The sequence below is a fragment of the Solanum lycopersicum genome, chromosome 5, assembly GCF_036512215.1.
Source record: "Solanum lycopersicum chromosome 5, SLM_r2.1".
In the NCBI taxonomy this organism is placed as follows: Eukaryota; Viridiplantae; Streptophyta; class Magnoliopsida; order Solanales; family Solanaceae; genus Solanum; species Solanum lycopersicum.
The window spans coordinates 65,706,984-65,728,907 of record NC_090804.1 but is presented as its reverse complement, the minus strand read 5'-3'; the positions used below and the strand labels follow the sequence as shown (position 1 = coordinate 65,728,907).

Here is a 21,924-nt window from a genome sequence, read left to right as displayed (position 1 = left end):
AAGACCCATCAATAGTCAAGTATTGTATCCACTTGCTCATGATGGAGAAAGTTGACAATATTTGTGGTTATTGTTGAATGATTCCTCAATAGGGTCTTGCAAATGCAAGATATGCAATTCTGCATGCATTGGCTATGTCATCGTATAGAATAAAACTTCATCCTTAGAACACTAATGCGTCCAAACATGAAATCAACAATATATCCAATGTAATCTTACAAGCTTACAAGCGTATGTACATGAAATCATACACAAGTAGAGTCCATTTCAAAGCTTGTACTGCTATTACAATGATACTCCACAGTACACATAAGACCAGAGGTTTTACTGTACACACACTGATAACATCCGAAAAATGACAGATTTAAAAATGGTTCAGCACTATCAATAAGCAGTATGCATCACCTTTTTCCAACTTTTAGCCTCTCCACTCTTTCTTCTGTCCAACTTTGGCTTGCCTATCTTGGGTAGATAAGACAATGTTAGTATTTTGCCTTCACAGCCGTTACGATGTTCTCCTTCAGATATTTGAATTGATATATTTATGATAATAACACAGAACGAGGGAGGACAAGAAAGCTGCCCAAATGAAACTGATATACAAAATTCCATCGACAATTGCAGTTGTGAGGTCTCGTCGAAGTTACATGAAGAAATTTCATTGGCATTACTTGATCATGAAAAATAGAGATTATATCTTAAGGTTTCCTCTAAGTGATGGAACTAATAAAAGCTTTCTACCAGCACATTTTACCATCTGCTCATCCTCTGAGTGGGTAGAAGCAGACCTAGTATACATCATTGTAGTGGATACCAGTACATCATCTCCAAATCCGCATGCTCCGAAAAATGGCCTAGGGAAGTATACGGTAAAACAATTACAAGCATAGAAATTTCTCCTTCAAAATAACAGCAGGGAAGTTTTCTTGATCAGACATGAACATATAGGACAATTTATCAGATAAAAGGCTCCAGCATGGAAGAATGTCTATTAGGAATTTTAATCAATTCACTCTTTAGCTAAATAGTTTTAGTTTAAAAGTTTCAAGGATCAGTTTTGCAAGGATGTCCGCATTGTATGCCAAAATTGTTAGCTTACACATATTCATGCAACAAAGACATCAAGCATGCCAAAAAACTAATGATTAGATCAACAAAAATATCTCTTAGTCCATTATTGTGGTTGCTTGGATGAAACAAATGCAAAGCATTTTATTCAGCACAATAAATTTAAGGGAAGAAACTAACAAAAGTAGCAAACAAGTAATGAACTCACTTCTGTAGATCAGAACAGAGGGCTGCTATGTCATATATGTCTCTGTTCACAAGAATCCTGCCAGAAAATTGAGCTTCATGAACTTGAGCAAGACGATCAAAAAGAGAACTCGTGAAAGCATTATACATCTACAAAGTCTAGCTTGTAAATAGCAAAAGAAGCTTCAATAACTATGGTTAGAATGAATATAGAAAGAGATTGTTTTTTCCTTTTTCGGATGGGGAGCAAGAGAGGGGGTTAACGTTCCAAAATGAAATTTCAAACCATTATATGTGAAGAGCTTATATAGGTTAGCCTCTGCCTATATGTGCCTATAGGGGATATAGGCTATAAGAATATAATGAAAACAAGACAGCATAGATACCTTAGTATCCTTTGAACTATCTTCCTGCCAATGCCTCTTCTTCGTAGTGAAGGGATGACCTGCAAATTACTGAAGCACAATCACATGAATACTCCATAGATTATCAATATCCCATGATATCAGAACTAAAGTTAACATGCTGGCACTGTATTCCAGATTTTCCTCACTGCTTAATGCATTCCCTCAACACCCCAGATGGCCAGAAGATCCTTTACTGAAAAGGGAAGTAACCTATTTTTTCTTCTTCTTTTAAAGTTCATTGGTAACTTTAGCATGTACAATACTGCACAGAAGTTCGACAGAATTTAAGAGTAATGCAGATGCCATTAACTCTTAAAATGAATACGCAAGAAGGATATGGTGTTAGTATTGGTAAAAAGAAGCTGCATCGTGCATGTATGTCACACACCCTCCAAACTTTACCTTTTCCCTTTTTCAACCTTACCATTAGTAGAGATTTAAACATAATACAGCACAAACCAAAAAAAACTCTCAGTACTTCAGCAATCTAATTGCATTGATAAAGAGCTAACTATAATGGAGGCTTAGCCACACGTCCTTCAGACGTTCCTAAAAATGCTCTAATTTCAGTACTAGATATATAATATCAACATCCAAATTCATTGAAATCCCCTATTCAATCCTCATCACCAGTCAGCTAATACTGATAGTTGTCCTCCTATGAACAAGTTCAATCAAACTATAGCACCCCCCCTCCCTTTGAACTCCGGAGATTTGGTTTTCACTAATATCCAAGTGTTGCTTAATATAAGAATGGAAAAAGGCCTAATATACCACTCAACACTGGAAACTTTGTGATTTAGAACGGATACAAGAGTGACTTACATATACCTCTACCGTTAACTAAATGGCCCGGATACATCACCCACAATCATATTAAAGATAATTCTTTTTCTAAAAAAAAACACATTTGTATATCAACTTTTAATTTTACCATAACATCATAGATTGCAGCAGTCAGTCCGGAATCAGAAACAGCACGTCCAAATCCAACCAATTCTCCATTTCCCGGCGTCACAGGCACTACCTTTCCGATCCAATCTCCACCAATACCAGTTAAACCCGACCCGGATACATTCTCCGGAGCCAAATCAGGTACAAATTCGGGTCTCGTAAACACCGAAGCAACAACGTAGCTATGAAGTAAAGCTTTTCGGAGCTTGTCGATATCTACCGGCTCAACTCTACCTTCGGAGTTCAGTTTCGGAAAACGGTGACAAGAATGGTTGCATGCGGTATAGAGGTCTCTAAGGTGAATTGGATTTACGTCGTTAGGGTTTGTTGAGATGAATAGTGGCGGCGGCGTTGGCCTGATTTGAGAGACTGTTGGCTGAGTGAAGCGGCGGAATTTGGAGGGAAGATAACCGCCGTTCACGGCGGCGGCAACTGCCATGTTTTTTTGGGCTATTTTTTCCTTCCTTTTTTACCCTTTATCTATTTTGGCTTTTGGATAATTTCAACTAACTCCCTTGAAATTTCGGTAACTAATACTTTACTCCCTTGTAGTTTTTAACATTATCCAAAATTCCCTTTTTCTTTTTCTTTTTAAGCACTTTCTTATTGTATTAACACCGTAAATATTTTAATTTTGAGAGTTTATGTGTAGATAATTTAAATCGATTTTAACATACAACTAAATGCATCAACTCATTTTCATTGTCTCATAGACACTTGATGCATACGTGACACATTATTTTTTAAAATGTTTAACAATTTCAATCAATTGATAATTAATTACATTATAAAAATTATTGATTGAGCTATCAAATGTTAAAAGTATTTATGAAATACAATCGTACACTTGAAGAGTAAATCTATCGAAACTAAGCCTCACACATGAGTTTCGGAACATTTTGCAAATGCCCCGTCTAGAGATGAGCCCTGAATGAATCATAAAAATCACTTATTGAACATTGATTTGATAGAATTAAAAATTCATAATTTTATCTGTATTGTCACGATTTGTGAGTTAATATAATATTTACGTGCCTTAATCGTTATTATTAAAGTTTGATTTTTCTAGTTTTTATCGAGGAGTGTTGTAAATTGTCTCAATATAAGGTACTTTCTATACTTCAATTCATGTGATATAATTTGATTATATATAAATTTTAAAGATCTTTCTCCCTCTAAAATTCTAAATGAAGCCTAGAAGAAGATGACTCGCACAAACAGAATACCCAAACCAATCCAACTAGTTAATTTGTGAGATGTTATCAATCAACAAACTAGAGACAGATGACCACGATTTCAATTTTACTAACCAATGAAACCGCGAAAATAACTTTCTTTTTTAACAAAATAAATCAAACTTAATTGGTAATATAAAATAAATAATAAATATTTTTATACTTATAAATAATTTATTAATGAATAAAAACATAATTTTAAAATTAAAGTTATAATTATATGATTTTTCTGTGGGGTGGGTGGGGGACTAATACATGAAAATGATAAGGGCGTTCTCTTTCCTTAAGCCCTTCCTTCACAAATCACAACACTGAGAAGTGAAGAGTACCGACTCCCAAACAAATACAAGCTATTTACCGATCTTATTGGTGAGTTTCTCTATAACTTTTGTTTTTCCCAGTTTTCATTTTGTAGTTCTTAAATATCGTAACTGCTATTTGTGATTTAGGGTGAGTTTGCTTAAACTAGTGCTGTAATTTTGCTTTATTCTTCATTTTCTTGTAGCTTTACTTGTTTTCATGGTATTCCACATGAACAGCATTTTAGGTGTATCTAGAACTAATTCTCGTTATTTGTGCAATCACGGATTAATGAAGTGGGTTAAGAACTGTGAGGTCTCACGTTCAAATTTCAGCGGAGAATTTTGTCCTAACATTGGTGGTTGTAGGTATCCCTAGGTAGACAGAGTTATTTGATATCTATTGTTGGTGGGAGAAGTCAGATATCCCGAGTAGACAGAGTTATTTGATATCTATTGCTTGATATCTAATGCTGGTGGGAGATAATAGGTATCTCCTAGGTAGATAGAGTTATTTGATATCTGTTGTTGCTGGTGGGAGACAATAGGTATCTCTTAGATAGATAGAGTTATCTGATATGTGTTGCTGGTGAGAGGTGGTAGATATCTCCTTGGTAGGCAGAGTTATATGATATTTGTTGCTGGTGGAAGGTGACAAGTATCAAGTGTAATTAGTCAAGCTACACGCAAGCTGGTTTGGACTCTATGGTTATAAAGAATAATAAAATCTTGTTATTTTATTTTATTTAGTATGATGATGGAGTTGGCGCAAGCTGGCTCGGACACCACGGTTATCGATAAAAATGAATAAAGTTCTTTTTATTTGTTGTTTATTTTTATTTTATTTTGTATAATGATGGAGTTGATTTCGTTGAATCACTCAATTAATCATTATATTCTCATAAAGTCACTTTCTATGATGATGATGTAAAATGAACCCTATGACGATGATATAAAATGAGTTTAAATGACAAAAATGAGATTCATATAGCCGACTTAACTTTTTTGGGGCTAAAGTGTAGTTATTCTTGTTGTATGCTTTGACTGGTCCATATAGGTTATACTAACTAATTGGGACGAAGGTTTAGATTAATTAGTGACTTGCATGTCAACAAGATAAAACGTGAGTTTTAGAGAACAATAATTTGTGGTAATAAACAAATTATTAAGTATTGGAATGATATCAATGTATGTTAAATAGAGAGACAAAAAATAGAGGATCATATTAGGACCCCAGCAAATTTGGGATCGAGCATAGTTGACTAGTTTTTTGTTTTTGATTGGAGTTAGTTCCCTAACTTTAGATATTCCCTTTATATGTGCCGGTGGGAGGTAGCATGTGTCTCGTGGAGTTAATTCAGGTGCGTGCTAGCTGGCCCAAACATCACGATTATATAAAATATTTTGATGTTTCTTTGTTCAATCGACTAGTCAAATTGTGTATGTCTAAATAGAGTGGCCTAAAAGTAGAGGATCCATATGAGGACCCCGATACTTTAGAATTGAGGAGAAGTTGATTGGATTTATTCCCCTAAGCTTCCTTGTTCCTTAGTGTAGTCTGGGTCCATATTTAGATATTCCTTTGTTCAATCTACATGTCTAGTTACTGTACCTTCTCTAATTTCATCAGATTTTAGTTCTAACCTGGAATTGTTTTGCATGCTAGCTATCAATGGCATCTCAGGTGATAAGAGAATGGGTTGGATTTCAGCAGTTTCCTTCAGCCACTCAGTCAAAGTTAATTGAATTGATAAGAAAATTGAAGCAGGAGGTTAGAGTCTCTCTCGTTATCTGATATGCTAATTTCTATCTGTCTTTTCTGGAGTGAACAGTTGAAACTATGTTTTTTTTTTATTTCTAGTCTAGATGAGACTTGTGCACAATTATTTGGCTGACGTGTGGCTTATTCTTCTGCAATTGAAATTTAATGTTCACCAGATACTTTATATTCAATTGTTGTAGAGTGTAAGTACAGTGACAATCCTAGTAATGGGGAAAGGTGGTGTTGGAAAATCTTCAACTGTAAACTCAATTTTAGGGGAAAGAGCAGTTGCTGTCAGTGCGTTTCAGGTACATATTGCTACAGAAATTAGTTGAAAATAAAATGTTAAGACGGTTTTTTGCGGTGTATGACATTGAAATAATGTATCTTGCTTTTCAGTCAGAAACTCCAAGACCAGTGATGGTTTCACGTTCATGGGCAGAATTTACATTGAACATTATCGACACCCCCGGGCTGGTTGAAGGAGGATATGTCAATGACCAGGCTCTTGATCTCATAAAGAGGCAAGTATTTAGTATTTACATGCAGAAATATTTCGGGAAGTATCTAGCTCCAGTTGTCTGGTAGGCATACCTAGTCGTTTGTCTGACTTTTAATACACCTTCTGTCTAGCTAATGAATTCTTTTGGTAACTGGATCCAAACAGGTTCCTCCTGAACAAGACAATTGATGTTTTGCTTTATGTGGATCGTCTTGATACATATAGGGTGGACAATTTGGATAGGCAGATTGTAAAGGCCATAACAGATAGTTTCGGCAAGGAAATATGGCGTAGAGGACTTGTGGTCCTCACACATGCTCAGGTCTCCCCTCCTGATGGATTGAGTTATGACGAGTTCACTTCGAGAAGATCAGAGGCACTTCTGAAAATTGTCCGCCTGGGAGCTCGAATGAAGAAACAAGAGATCAAGGTGGGTCATGATCACTACTTCCTTCCTCGCTTGAAGCAGATTTTCAGGGTTCTACCTATCTTATTCCACTTTCCTGAGTCTAATTTTCTTTGGCACAACATAATTGCATTTGTTAGCTACCTTACATTTTTGTGCTCTATTCCATTCTGTTTGCAAAAGAAAAGCTGGATGCTATCTAGTCAGGTTAAAGGGAATGGGACATGGATACTGGAGCCTCTCTTGAGTTCCCTTCACTCAAAGATGCCTGGTCCTGACACTCTTATTAGGATAATCTTACTTCATTTCACTCAACTTACTTCCTTTCTGTGTAATTGAGCTGGCGTAACTCAATTGAACACCAATAAGATCGAGAGAGGAGTTGTTATTTTAAATGTTTACTTATCAGGGAATGGTGCTGCCAGTTAAGCAGCTATGCTGATTATCCAGAATTTATCCCATCTTTTTGTTAGTCCTTCATTCAATTTTGCTACATGATATCTTCTGAACTCACGTCTCCACCTTTGCACACGGTGTTCCTATGGTATGTGTGGGGCATCCTCCTTGCATTTGATCCTTAAAATAGTTTAAACACCTATAACACACCCCATGTGTGTCGTGCAGCACGCGTCCGTGTGAGTAGTGGGTGGATAATAAGTATTGTTATTTTTCCTCTAAGAATAGCACCTTGGTCTCTATACTGAATTGTTAAACACTGTGGAAAAGTGTACTGAGCATACCCTAGTTTAAGTTTTGACTTTCAGTGTGTTGTGTGTTAGATATATACTGTATACTTGTATTTGCAAATATAACTTGGAACTTCATATTCAGAAGCCAACAGAGGGACCATGATAGTGGTGAAAAGCTATCTTTTGCCTTCTTTTTTCCGTCTGTATGAGCGAGTGAGAGGATATAGTTAGAGAAGTCAGCTGGCAAACATGGCATCTTGCTTAGCATCCTGCTTGGAACAGTGATTATATGTTCATTTTTGTTTTTCATGATGCTTTTTATAGAAGTATCCTTCATAGCTGTTCTTTTTTACTTATCTTACTGTCGTTGGTTTCAGGCTGCTTCAATTCCTCTTGTTTGCGTTGAGAACAGTGGGAGATGTAACAAGAATGAACTCGACGAAAAGGTTAGACTGACGTGGCACTGTCTTGTTAAGTTTTTGTAATATATTATGTTTGTTTAACATGGTATGCATGGATCAATAGATTCTTCCAAATGGAACTGCTTGGATACCCAGTATACTCCAAACTATTACCGAAGTTGTCGTAAGTCAAAGCAAGGGTATCTTGATTGATCAAAAATTGATCGAAGGACCAAATCCCAACAATAAGGGCAAATTGCTGATCCCTCTTATCGCAACATTCCAGGTGAGCTTTCCGCCTAAAGTTGTCTCCGTTGCAACTAGTAAACTCACCCCTCTTGTACTGACCACAACCAACATTCCCTTCTCCCCCCGACTTTGTTTCTCTGGCAGTATTTCTTCGTTGTGAAAAGGATCCAGACGTGGATCAAAAACGACATTTCAAGAGAGAACAGACCTTCATGGGCATAAGCAAACCCCTCGGGATGAGCCTCGTTACCAACTAACTCAATTTCCCTTCTGGTTCTCCGTAGTATTTCGAGTTCTCCTTGTCATAAGTTCTGTTCATTTTTGGTAATATTGTAGCAGTTGTGCTTTTGTTGTTAATATTGTAGCAGTTGTAGTTGGCCATATTAGTTTACCCTTACCAAACATTTTGTTTCAAGTTATTGCAGTGTCCACTTTGTCTAGTTTCTCGGCCTCGTACCGTGCCCCTTACGTTCATGATATCGTGTGATTTAGTGACAATATCTTATATGCTTAAAGTAAATTTTTCAAGGAAGTTATACATCGAACTAGAAATGGGAACTTGATTATATAATATGATTGTTAAGCTTATCAAATAGTATATGTAAAATTAATAATGACATTATTCTTTATTTTTATTATATATATTATATAATACTAACATATTTTTCATTTTAGAATGTTAAATGATGTTTGACTTGATTCTGTTGTTATGCTACCACTTTTATAATTTAAGTTGAATTCATCATACAATTCGACTTTAAAATTTTGACTTTACTCCCCCGTCTTTATTTAGTTGTCCACTTAAAAATGAAATACATATTAAGGTAACAATAAATAGCATAGCAAAGTTATAAATTATGATTTCAAAAAAAAATGAAGTGAAACTTGAAAATGTTCAAGAAATTTAAATGAGGTATAATAAAAGAAATTTTTTATTTGTCCTTTTTTGATTTGTCAAAATGAACAAGTAAATAAAGTCAGTTAAAACAAGAAATATGAACAAATAAATAAGAACAGAAGGATAAATCTTTACGAAAATTTTCTTTTCACTAATTTACTTTACTAATACAAAGTCAAAATTAACATCATAAACACTATACAAACTAAAATGATCGTGTAAAAGAATGAATTAATATCATGTTTATTATGTCTTAAATTATTTTGCATTTTATATATCCCTTAAGAAAATATAAATTAGGAAGATCTTTTGATTATTTTGTTCTTCTTAGGTCTTATTATGTAAATTTTTTTTACCGAGCTATTTGTAATTTTTATTGATAATTAATAAAATGATAAAAAAATAGTTCAAATAATGTGATGTTTAATTTATCTATTTAGAAATTTTCTTGCATTTGGGCCTAGTGTAGATCCAAAAGGTCAGTCATTTCCATCAAACCCTCGTAAAACTCCGATCACTTTCTGCAATCGCCGTCGATCTCCGTTGCGTAATCACACCGAACAATGTTTCGACACGGTTCTCGATTCCTAGCCAGAGCCACCACGATGACGTGGCGCCGTCCATTTGCAACCGACCTGCAGGCGGAGTACGTTGCAGATTCCAGCTTTGCGGAAGCTTGGAAGAAAGTTGTTCCTAATGTGGACCCACCGAAAACTCCATCTGCGTTTATGTCTCCTAGACCGGCTACTCCATCGTCGATTCCGTCTAAGCTCACTGTCAACTTTGTCCTTCCTTACACTTCTGAACTCTCTGGTAAAGAGGTAATATGGATAGTCAACTCTTCTTTTTGAATTTCCTCATTTTTGATATGTGATAGGTGTTCGCAGTGTCGGATCTGTAAGAATCCTTAAGGAATGACGGTAATGAATCTAATTCTCGATTTGAATTATAGATTTTACTGATTTGGAATTTTTTTATGATTACAAATATGTAGAAAATGTTTGAGAAGATTGTAGTGATAAAAAAGACTGTTTGACTTTCCAAATGGTGATATTGTAGTGTAAAATAGAAGAAAGGGAGTACTATACTCCATCTAGATTCAGCTGATTTGTAGTTCATGAAGTTTTGCTGGAAAATGTTATTTTGCATGCTTAAGTTTACATGGATTCAAGCTCCATAGTTGATGATGAAGCAAGAGAGGGTTGGAAAGAGGTTCAATGCCATCTTCATAGCCTTAAGGTCCAAAACTCCCAAGGAGATGAAGCTGTGGAGTTTTAGGGATTTCTGGCCTGTAAATTTGATTGGGAGCCTCTAGAAGATTATCTCAAAGATATCAACTGAGAGTTTCAAAAAGGTGGTTTATACTGTAACTGGTGTACAAGTTGGTTGATAATGACATATGAATTTAAAAGGGGAAGGCGAAACATGCATGTTGCACTAATAGGTAACAGCCAGTGAGTGCCTAGATACAAGACAATTAGGGAACACATCGAGAGTCCTTAAGTTAGAAATTGAGAAGGCTATGATCATCTTAAGTGGAGTGTATTACCAATATGCTTTAGGAAATGGGATGTTTGATGTATTTCTCTGTCAAATATTGATTAATGTGATGCTCACATACTTTCCACCAAATCTTGAAGGATCAGATGCCTTGTTTACTCCTTCTTTGAGTCTCGAAAAGAGGACGTTTCATACATTCATTCGCTAATGCAAGAAAAGGATGTTCCACATACTTTTTTGTTATAAATTGAAATGTTAGCACACACAATGTACATCTTTCGTTAAAGATTGGATAGGTTGAAACATGCCGTGTACCATTTCGCTTCGTGCTGGGATGGGAAACTCTTTCAGCACTCATGTAAGCATCAAAAGAAAAAAAGGAACAAGAAATTTGTCCCACTAAGCGTACCAAATTCTTTTTGAACACAAATTCAAAATATTCAAGATAAGAAAAGGTTACAAATTACAATATTTGGTATTCTATAGAGACGATACGAGCTGCATTCTCTATGATAGCACTAGATATCCAAATGACATCTCTTTTGATTCATCTCACGGACATCGATTCAAGGGCTCTTTGCTTATTATGGAAGGGATGCTATCTAACACAAACTAGGATTTTAAATTAACTTTCATGAACAAAAGAATTGAAAACGCCTGCTAGAAATCTTGACTTGAACTTTGTTCGATCTATCGCTGACTAAGATTGCAGATGTAGAAGAAGATTTTGAAATGCTTTTCTTTAGAGCTCCTCTAGTTTTCCTTTAGCTTGCTTGATGTATTTTTTCGAATTTCTTTGGCTTTATAAGAGGATTCCTATTTATAGTTGCACGAGAAGGTAGTTTGTGATGAATTCTTCAATTAGAATGGTTGGCTTGAGTCATCAAATCTAGCACAAAAGCTATGTGATAGTATTGTATTTTTATTGGTTGAACTATGTTATTTTTACACTTTTTCGCCTTTGATTGGTATTTACGTTGACTTGACATGCCACATCATTTGAGCATGTGGTATTGTTTCATTGGCCTATGATTTGACTTGGATGTCATGATTTTGAATACGTCGCTCGAGTTTGGATGTCTGAATGAAGTAGGTCTTGGACTTGAAATTAATGAAATTGACTTATTTTATTTGTGAAGTCAAATAAACTGTTCAACCCAAATGAAACTGGTAATCCATGTAATCAGACTTAAAAACTAATCCAAATAAATTTTAAGTGCTTACAATGTGATAGATGGTTACTGGTGTACCAAGAACTACTCATGGGGTGACAATCTAAAAGAGTATAAAATCCTTGCATAATGATTAAAAAAAGATCTGTGCAGCCCATAGTTTTGGAGAGAATTAGTTAAAAAATTGATGATGTTAGGAATATCTTATTGGGCATTAGATTTTGAAGTAACAATTTCAAGATCTTTTCAGATAGGTAACCATACCTGAAGTTTTTTTTGGACGATTGTAGAACAGATGAGCTTAGAACATAACATATAGAAGGCATTCGAGTGACTGATGAACCCAGTAGCTGAACTCTATAGTTCACTGGTTTCTTCTCAAGGTTTTTTCTAGTCGTGAAGACAAGTTACTGTGGATATTGGATAATACACAACAAAAGCTGCTGTACAGTTGATTCTTGCTATAGGATGCTGACAAGCAAGGATCAATAAATTAGATCATGTTATCGGAGGCAAATACGGTAAATCATGTTTCTATGGATTTTTGCTAAGGAAGCTTGCTTAACATGGATCACCTTTCAAAGAAGACATTTCTTGCTGTGTGATTTTACTTGTGTGAAGAACAACCAGAAACTCAATCATTTGTTTCTACACTGTCGAGTAACATACCAGCTATGACACCTTTTTCCCAAATTTTTATGCCCTAGTTGGGCAAAGCCTGACACTGCGGTAGACGTTTTAAGATGTTGGAAAAGAAAGGTGACAAGCAAAAGAACGTTTATTGGGTGGAATATTGGTGATGTCAGTGGATCTATTAAACATCTCTTTTAAGGGATTCTCCTTCATTCATCTTGAATAGCTCATATTGCCTATTTAGTCAGACAATTTTTACATTCCTCGATTAAGATGTTTTAAAGCCAAATCCAACTCCTCTTGGACGATACAAGTCAATTGCATTTTTTGTCTTGTAAAATAACACTTCTAAATGAGACAAAATCTGTGTTAGAACTCATAGAATGCCTTCAAGATTAGAAAAGGGATATACTTTTGCTTTTTTTGCTTACCTTTACTCTTTGTTTGGATCATTGTTACTCATTGTTTCATAATGTATTGTATTGTATTGTACTGTATTGTATGATATATACAATGTTTGGCTAGATTGCGTTGTTTGTTGTTGTTTAATAACATTTTAATTGCTTTGTTTGATTATAGCGTACTGTATTGTAATTTATAAATTTACTTAAACGTCCTTAAATATTCTAGGGTAGGAGGTTTGACTAGATTTAAATAATTAAGGTAAAGGGTAAAATAGTATTTAAAAATATAATATAAAGATATAATTGAAAAAAGAAATTAAGTAACAATTGGAACACACCAAATTGGTTGTCCATAAAACAGGGGTTTCATTGTTAAGTAACAACGAAATTTAACAATACAGTACTATACATTTTAAGTAACACTCAAAACAAACATTATAGGTATAGTAACAATACGATACAATACAATGGATAACAATGATCCAAACATAGTGTTAGTGCTCTGTACAAAACAAGCTTATTGCTGGTGTTCTGTTTTTAAAATCTTACCTTTAAAAAAAGGTGTAGGGTGGGTGATCTCTTAGGAGGAGAAGAGCAAGAAAGATGAGCACTAGCCTCTCATAGGGTGATAAGGTGCAAGAGGATACGGCTGCTGGAACTGGAATTTTGTTTAACAACAATGGTGCATGATGGTAGAGAAGAAAAATAAAGGAGGTCTTTTGATTGGGTCGACTGCGAATTCATGAATAGAAAGACAATGTACATACCTAATCTAATTCTACCATTTCTAGTTTGGAGTGACCTCTTTACTACAAGCTTGTAAAGTAGGTCTTTCTGTCCACTGAAAGGGTCTCTAATGTAGTGAAGTTGTTTGATTTGTGATTCATCTGTTCTACACCCCTCATTACTTGAAGATTTGCAACCTAAACACAGTTTGATGGGACGTTGTCTCGATATAAGTAGTTGGAGTGTCACTATTACACTTCCCCAGTTAAATAAACGTTGAATGAGTGAAGGTGGAATAGTTGGTGGAAAAACTGTTACATAAAACATTATACTCTCTCTGTTCGAATTTGTTTATCTGGTTTTGACTGACTTGGGCACGGAGTTTAAGAGAGTAAAGATGACTTTTGAATCTTGTGGTCTTAAATTATAGCTATGTAGAATGTACCAAATATCTTTTAATCTTGTGGTCTTAAACATGTCATGTGGGGTGTTGAAATGAAAGAGCTGCCAACAAGGGAAAGAGGCATTCTTTTTGAAATGGACAGAAAAGGAAAGTAAGACAACCAAATTGAAATGGAGGGAGTACTATCAAGTCAGTTGAAGATATCAAACAAAATAGCAAGTGTACCCTCTTTAATAGATTAAATTTTAGATGGTGATCACACACCTCAATTCATAAAACAATTTCAATGTGCTTGGCTCATGAAAAGAATCGGGCCCACATGCGAAAGTGTGTTGAAGATATAATCAAATAAATCAAAGTGCAACCATTCTAACAATTTAAGCTCTTAAATGGGTGACCACACAACAAATAGACCTACTCTACTAGTTTGAGTTAAGGAGATTGGGCATATTTATAATTTTGGGAGACATTCTAAAATGTTAAGCAGGTCAAGTGGGACAATATGAGTACCCACTCTGGATATTGGTTTTATACTGTTTCCTGAGGGATCAATTGGATTAAAGAAGTTTATGTGGCACTGACAGTGAATCAAATCTAAGCTTCATGAAGGTCTTTTTTAAACTGCAGCCGTTTGCATCTTAGAGCCTGTTTGGATTGGCTTATTTTAAGTGCTTAAGCCAAAATGGCTTTTAAGCACTTTATAATTGTGGTTTTGAAGAAGTGCTTTAAGCACTTGTTTTTAAGCCAAAAGGACAAATAAGCCAAAAGCTAAAAGCCCATCCAAACAGGCTCTATTCTTGCTAAATACTCCATCCGTCCCAAAATAAGTGTCACTTTAGCAATAAATTTTTTTCCAAAATAAGTGTCACCATAGGAACTTAAGACAGAAATTAGTATGTTTTTCCAAGTATACCTTTGTACTAAAGAACTACTTATCAATCATGCTCAATTGTCAAGAAACAACTAATAAATAGGGGTAACTTGGTGAACTATACCTTTCTATTTATTATTTTTCTTAGTGAGTATGATTATTGCTAAAGTGACACTTATTTTGGGACGGAGGGAGTAGTAATTTTATGCAGAAATCCTTGTGAAATCTTCTTTTCTAGGAGTTAATCAGTTAGCAGTCATTGTTGTGGGAAAAACAACTAATGACATGCTCTTGAATTTGTATATTTTGATTTGGTTTTTCTTGGTCTAGGTAATGAGTTTATGCTATGAGGCAATAATGGAACGACATTTTCTTTTTGAAAATGAATAATGTAACAACCTTAATGTAGCAGTTCAATTGGTCTTAAATTTGTGTGGAGTCTTGCTGTTTTTTGACAAACTTGTCGTTATTAAAATTTGGGTTAATTTCTGAGGGCGCTCCACAAATTGTTTTATGATGAATGTGCATCGATGGCTCTGTAAATTTGATTCAAGCTTTGATCGCTCCTGCCTTTTGCATTATATCCAGGTTGACATGGTTATAATCCCTGCAACAACAGGACAGATGGGTGTTTTACCTGGGCATGTAGCGACAATTGCTGAGCTGAAGCCTGGTATTTTATCAGTTCACGAGGGCAATGATGTGAACAAGTACTTTGTGAGTGGTGGATTTGCATTTGTTCATGCAAATTCTTTTGCAGATATAATTGCAATTGAAGCTGTACCACTTGATCGCATCGACCCCAATTTGGTTCAAAAGGGCCTCACTGATTTCACTCAGAAGCTAAACACTGCATCAACCGATGTAGAAAAAGCTGAAGCCCAGATTGGAATTGATGTACACAGCGCCCTTAATGCTGCTCTCACTGGTTAAGCAAACTGCAACCTTCTTCGTCCTTGGTGAATTCTATTTTCCTTTGTTTCCTACTGATAAACTTCTACACCCTTTTTCGCGTAAGCTGATAATGATGATGATTTCTATTTTAAGTCCTGCATTGCTTGAATAAATGCTTCGGACAAGGTTTTCCTTTACATATCTTATTTGCTGCTATGTAAGCTGTACGCTAAACTGCAGTAATGAGAATAGATTGTTCAAAAAGAATTATGCAGTAGTCTGGTTCACTTGTGTTGGTTTCCAATTTTCACTCTGTAGTTTCTGTTACAGAGCTTTTACGAGTTTTTGGCTTAAATCATCTCTGAAGTATGACTTAAACTTGTGTTATATAAGTGAATGAAAAACATAATTGCATTACTCAGAAAGTTGCAAGATTAATCTTTTTTGTCTATTTTTTTTCAAGCAACTCTTGACATCAACAAAAAAAAAGTGTCAAAGTCGAATGAATGTATGTCCATATGGTTAAGTTAGTCAAAGTCAGGCGATTTTTTTAATTTTTATTAATTGAGGATTTAAGTCATATTCATACAAATATATTTAAATTTTAAATATTCTTTGAAAAATTATAGTCAAATACAGCTTCAACTTCAACAATTTTAAATAAAGTATTATTTTGTTATTTTCATAACTAAATGCTTACATAATATCACTAAATTTTTAGCATATCTGTACAATGTATAAAATGTGAATTGCATTGAATATAACATACATACGATACTAAATATTTTATTAAAGAAAATCTTTAAATAGTTGAACATAATTTTTTTTGCATACCATTGGAACCTACTATATAAATATATCAAAATTTACGTATAGCTGCAAACCAATTTATTGAGTGATGCAGAAAACATATAAACTAACAATACACAATTTAAATTCTGAGAATGAAAAATTCATTTTCTATCTATATCCTTATTCTTTTAGGTAACTTTGATCTTCTAGTCGCAGCTAAGACATGTCCAAATTAATTTTTTTTATTGGTTCAATTAGTTTCTTAACAAAAATAGATTGAAGGGTGATTCTTGTTATTATAATAATATTTTTTTGCTCACTTCGATAATATAAGGATGTTCACTATATTTGAGTTATAGTTAAAGAATGATTTTAGCCAAAGAAATCGACACAATGTTGTTAAATATTTTGAATAAACGATTGATCCATACTGTAGCACGTTCATACAAATATTTCTTGTATCAAAACTTCACACATATTCTCTAGTAGGTTATGCCAAGAAATGTTACATTTGTTCTTTGATTAGTAAACAGAACAAAGAAAAAAAAATGAAAACAGCAAAAATTTAAGTAAATTTATCAATACAGAGAGAGGTCAAAGAACTCGAAATGTAGAGATTTTATTTTCGATAGTTTCAAAGGCTTGAAGGAGCGGCGTAGACTTAAGATTTCTCCCTCCGATAACTCCAAATCGATATCTGTGCACCCATACTATAATGAAACCAGGAAGTGTGTAAAAATTGCTTAAGATGTTACAGTGAAAACTTTTTGGTGTACACATCAAATGTCTCATTAGCAGTCAACTGTGGTTCCTGCAACCAAAAGGTAAACATCATTTTTGTGTAATATGAACTGTAAGGTCTACGTACACACTCTACGTACATGTATTAAGATCCTAGATTGTTGGATTATATTGACAATTCAATATGATCTTAAGTTAAACTTACCTGTCTCATCCCAAAGCCGGAGTTACTTCTCCCGGTTGTTAGCATCGTGAGAAGAGAACTGACGATATTGCCACCTAAATCACTATCTGTATTGCGGATGGAAGATCTTATTGCATTCAGTATACTTCCATAAGTAGTTCCCTGTCCGCGCTCAATTGCTTGGACAAAAGAGAAAGTCATTGCACCAGTTGACATGACCTTGGCTAAACTCTGTCATCGACAAGCAAGTCATTTTAATTGGTTTTTGTTTAGGTTGATTAAGTTTAGACTAAAAAAAAAAAGAAAAAAAAAAGTGAACTTTACATCTGTATCTGCTGACTTTTGATGATCATCACAGCCACTGAAAGATATAGCCTCTCCTCCACTTGTTCCTTTCCATGTTCCTGATCGAGGACGATGATCTTCCCACACATATCGTCCAGTTCTGCATAAGATTAAACGTAAAACAACGACTACTAATAGTTTGGACAAAGAGTAAGTAAAAGGACTAAAACATAGTACTATCATGTACACAGACCTGTCCATTCTACAAAGATAGGGTAAATCTAGCATAGTACCACTGTGACAAGCATCTATGATGGCGTGAAGCTTAGCGCCACGAGGAAGAGGCCTAACTAGTGTTGCATTTAGTTCATCATCAACAATCATTCCTTTTTTAGCATAGTCTAAAGGGCAAAGTGTTTCATCATAACCATCGATTTCATCTAAAGTGTAGTTCCTTTGTTGTAATCCATGACCAGAAAAATGGAACACCAGAGAGTCCCCTGCTTTAACACCTTGCATAAGCCAATAGATTGCTTTTCGTATGTTACGTAGAGTTGGAATTCTTTGTGGATCTCTTTCTTCTTCTGTAAGTGAGAAAATGGAAGATTTAGGGTTAGTTAATATGAGTTTTTTTTTCGTCAACATCAGTAATCACAACTAAGGTTGTTTTGTTGTTGTTGCGATGATCGTGGTGTCCAATATCCAGCTCAGCTTGCACGCATCTTGACTAATTCATGGGGTGCGTGCTACCCCTCACCAACACAGATACCAAATAACTCTATCCACTAATCGTTAGACAGATGGGAAGAAACCACCTAGTGAGGTTGGCTATGTGAGATTCTAAAGTGGTTCACTTTCTTTAAAGTTGTGTGATTTGAGAAAGCTATAGGCATCTTTAAATGTGTTAATGGGACAACTCAATGAAATTCTAAAGTAGATTACACTCATTAAACACACTATGCATCAGATGCTTAGTTCAGACCAAAGGAATCCACTAAGTTTGGAGAAATTAATTCACAATTCTTATCACTACTTCGTGGAGACAGAAAGACTGTTTCCGAAAGACCCTCAACTCAATTGTGGATAGTTGAGGTGTATTTTGATAAATAATTGGTGATAATAGAATTTAGGTTGCACATATGATAGCTCAGATGTTCAGGTATGAAACTCAAAAAATAAGAATACTTTAGATGTGTTTTTGATTATCAAATTCAAAACATCATATCTCAAAAATTAACAAGATTAAAACATCATTCTATAATCTAGAGTTAAAATTCTGGCTTCGTCGCTGACAGTAAAAGTGAATATTTGGCAAAAGAAAAGTAGTAGTAATAAAAGTGGATATTTTACCAGTGAGCATTATAACAGCTTCTTGAGGGAACTTGAATCTATTGACAAGCAAGAAGTTCATACATTTAGCATCATTGATGCATCCTTGGAGCTCATCTTTAGTATTTTTATATGTAATTCCAATAATCAAAGCCCTCTTCCGGCCAAAGGCCGGAGGGGGTTGAATCTTCTGTCCGGCCGCAGGAGATGTGCGGCCGTGTAACATAGGAAAGTAATTATTCATGTATGTTGTTAATCGGCTCGTCTTTCGAGATTCGGTTGTGTCAGTCGATACTACTGCGCAACATATTGCGCAGCGCATCGACTGAGCACCCTTAGGGAGTAGTAAGGTTGTGTTGCAATTGGTACAATCCACAAACTTCATCATTTTAAAATAATTATTTTTAAGAAAATTAAAAAGAATAATGAAGTTTGTGAAAGATTATGAAGAAAGATAAATAGAGAGATGAGATAGAGGTCAAGATTCAATATTTTGATATTTGGTTTGGCATCAAATGGGTGAGTAAGCTTCTATTTATAAGTATTTTAAAAAGGGTTTAAGCTTTGAAATTGATTTAGAACGTGGAGTTTATGAGTTTTTACAATAATTTAAGTTAATATTATAATAATAAATAAGTCCGGTGCAGAAAATTTAGTAGATTTTAGTATATCTCTGCATGAAAAATTAAATTAGCTATGAACTTTATCGCTCGTAAGCTAACAGAATCTATTGTTAATCCATCACTAAATAGACTAACGAAAATTTTTATTATTTAGCTACATAATTTGTCTCGCTGATAAATTTTACTTTTCAATACTGTGACTATATGCGCGCGCGTATATATGTATTGAGTAAATAAGCTACTTCATTTACGTGAATCGATAACCAACCCTTTTTATCAAGCTAATATGTATTTTGTTTACACTATTAGATTACCCCAAGAATACTAGACATAACACTTTGACAACCAACTAGTGCATCAACTTTTAATCACATTAACTTTTGAGTTTTTACTATTTCATACAAAAGCGATGATTCACTTGTTTCTGTTTATATAGACAACGATACATATTATCAAAATGATTCATACTAGATATATAGCTGTACATATAATTAAAATGTTTTTCAATAGATAGTTATTTTTTTTCTTAAAAAAAACACATGTTTAGGGACAAAAAAAAAAGAGAGAAATTATTAATAAAAGTGAAGATTCACGAAGCAGACAAAACCACATAAAAAGATAGTAGGGAAAATGTATAAGTACCCCCTAGACTATAATCGAAATTCCAGACACTTTAACTAAATTAAGCTCCTATTATCTCCCTGAACTTTTTTTTTTGTAATTTTGTGCACATTTGGTCTTACGTGACATATTCCGTAACTGCACGCAATTGAGGCACGTGAGAGATATTTGGATGTCACGTAAGCCAAAAAGATGCACAAAATTACAAAAAAAAATAATATAAAATTCAGGGGGTAATAAGACCTTAGTTTAATTAAAGTGTATCTCTAAAATTTTGATCATAGTCTAAAAAAATACTTGTACATTTCTCCGAAAAAGTATAGTAAGCTAAAAAGTGTTTTACACAGTACTCCATAAGATTACATTTTAAATTATTTTACAAGTTTTAAATGTTAATAGTAGAAAAAGCACAAGTATAAGATCCTCTAGTCTATGCCATAAATTCCCCCTAGTACCCACCATGAAATTTATATAAGTTGTTAATCATAATTAGAAGATTCCATTATAGGCATTACAAACACTTTGCTCCCCTAAGAGCAATACATAGAATAGTCAAATTAATAATATATATAAATACGTCATTTAATTTGCCTTTAATTTGTGTACATATTCTTCATTTTTTCACATGTATAATATAAATATTTAAATTTATATAAAGTTGAAGAAGATGCATTCTATGAGGCCAATTTGTATACTACATGTCATCCTATTTATTTTATGTCACGTAGGACGTATATGTCTACTTGTTCAAATTTATACAAATTTAAGTGTATTTGTGCACTTCCAAAGTAAGAGGGTATAAATGTCAGTTGACATTAAAAGACTTGTTTATATATTATGACAGTAAAATATGTATGTTAATCTTACTCCTATTCAAAAAGACAGAGAGACTATTTTAATAGATAAATTATTTTCAACTTAAAATAAATCTATTTCATGTCAGATTGAAGAGAAAATAACGATAAAAAAAATAGTAAAGCGAGAAAAGCAGCTAGTAATATTAAAAATCGAAGAATAAGATAATATCTGAATGCTAATTGATGTTACTACATATTAATAGATGAGCAGAGGAGACTATCTTCTCTTTGTTTCAATTTGTTTGTAGTAATTACTATTTGAATGTTAAAGTTATCTTTTTTAACCTCAATTTTTAAAATAAATTTTTGAATATTTTGAATCATTAATTTTGATTTATAATAGTTTTTATATTATTTTTAAATATATAACTTTTATTTTAATAAATATTTTATGTCTCAATTCATATCAAACTTTAATGAAAATCGTTGTACTTGAAATTAAGTCAAGCAAATCCCAACAAAAGGAGTAGTATATTTGGTCATCTTCATCTTTATATATAAAAGAAGGAGAAAACAAAAAAAAACATGAATTATATCATATTTTTAAAATGCGATTTTTAAATTCTTCGTAAATATAAAATGTTTTATATCATGGTACCTTGTTAGAGGAATTTTTTTTTCTCATGGAGCTTTAACTTTTCCTTAATAAAAATAATTGTAAATATGACACATGACTTTCAACTATCATTGACTTCATTGGTTCTTATTTATTTATTATTATTATTATTATTATTATTTAATAATGATTATTATTATTTGGCAGTTTAACATGAAATTTTTGATCAAATTAAACCATTATATAAAATAATTTATTAAAATAATCTATTTTTTTA

The 21,924-nt window shown here is 33.8% G+C and overlaps 4 protein-coding genes across 4 annotated transcripts; 2 read left to right on the top strand and 2 right to left on the bottom strand.

The window, feature by feature from the left end:
* Positions 1-175: 175 nt before the first annotated feature.
* On the bottom strand, positions 176-3,138 carry LOC101267710 (GCN5-related N-acetyltransferase 3, chloroplastic). The gene is made up of 4 exons (XM_004239928.5): positions 2,596-3,138; positions 1,641-1,699; positions 1,277-1,333; positions 176-854 (listed from the first exon to the last, which is right to left on the bottom strand). Exons 1-4 carry the CDS (start codon positions 3,052-3,054, stop codon positions 692-694), a joined length of 738 nt encoding a protein of 245 aa, XP_004239976.1. The 5' UTR covers positions 3,055-3,138; the 3' UTR covers positions 176-691.
* A 918-nt stretch (positions 3,139-4,056) lies between these two features.
* Positions 4,057-8,598, top strand: LOC101267995 (translocase of chloroplast 34, chloroplastic). The gene is made up of 8 exons (XM_004239929.5): positions 4,057-4,219; positions 5,816-5,920; positions 6,112-6,219; positions 6,311-6,435; positions 6,579-6,843; positions 7,886-7,954; positions 8,034-8,195; positions 8,303-8,598. Exons 2-8 carry the CDS (start codon positions 5,822-5,824, stop codon positions 8,378-8,380), a joined length of 906 nt encoding a protein of 301 aa, XP_004239977.3. The 5' UTR covers positions 4,057-4,219; positions 5,816-5,821; the 3' UTR covers positions 8,381-8,598.
* An 824-nt stretch (positions 8,599-9,422) lies between these two features.
* On the top strand, positions 9,423-15,950 carry LOC101268282 (ATP synthase subunit delta, mitochondrial). The gene is made up of 2 exons (NM_001328351.1): positions 9,423-9,877; positions 15,354-15,950. Exons 1-2 carry the CDS (start codon positions 9,620-9,622, stop codon positions 15,696-15,698), a joined length of 603 nt encoding a protein of 200 aa, NP_001315280.1. The 5' UTR covers positions 9,423-9,619; the 3' UTR covers positions 15,699-15,950.
* Positions 15,951-16,847: 897 nt separating this feature from the next.
* LOC101268763 (metacaspase-1-like) lies at positions 16,848-19,500 on the bottom strand. Its single transcript, XM_004239932.4, has 5 exons — positions 19,012-19,500; positions 17,915-18,245; positions 17,701-17,821; positions 17,398-17,607; positions 16,848-17,262 (listed from the first exon to the last, which is right to left on the bottom strand). Exons 1-5 carry the CDS (start codon positions 19,376-19,378, stop codon positions 17,203-17,205), a joined length of 1,089 nt encoding a protein of 362 aa, XP_004239980.1. The 5' UTR covers positions 19,379-19,500; the 3' UTR covers positions 16,848-17,202.
* Between the last annotated feature and the right edge of the window lie 2,424 nt (positions 19,501-21,924).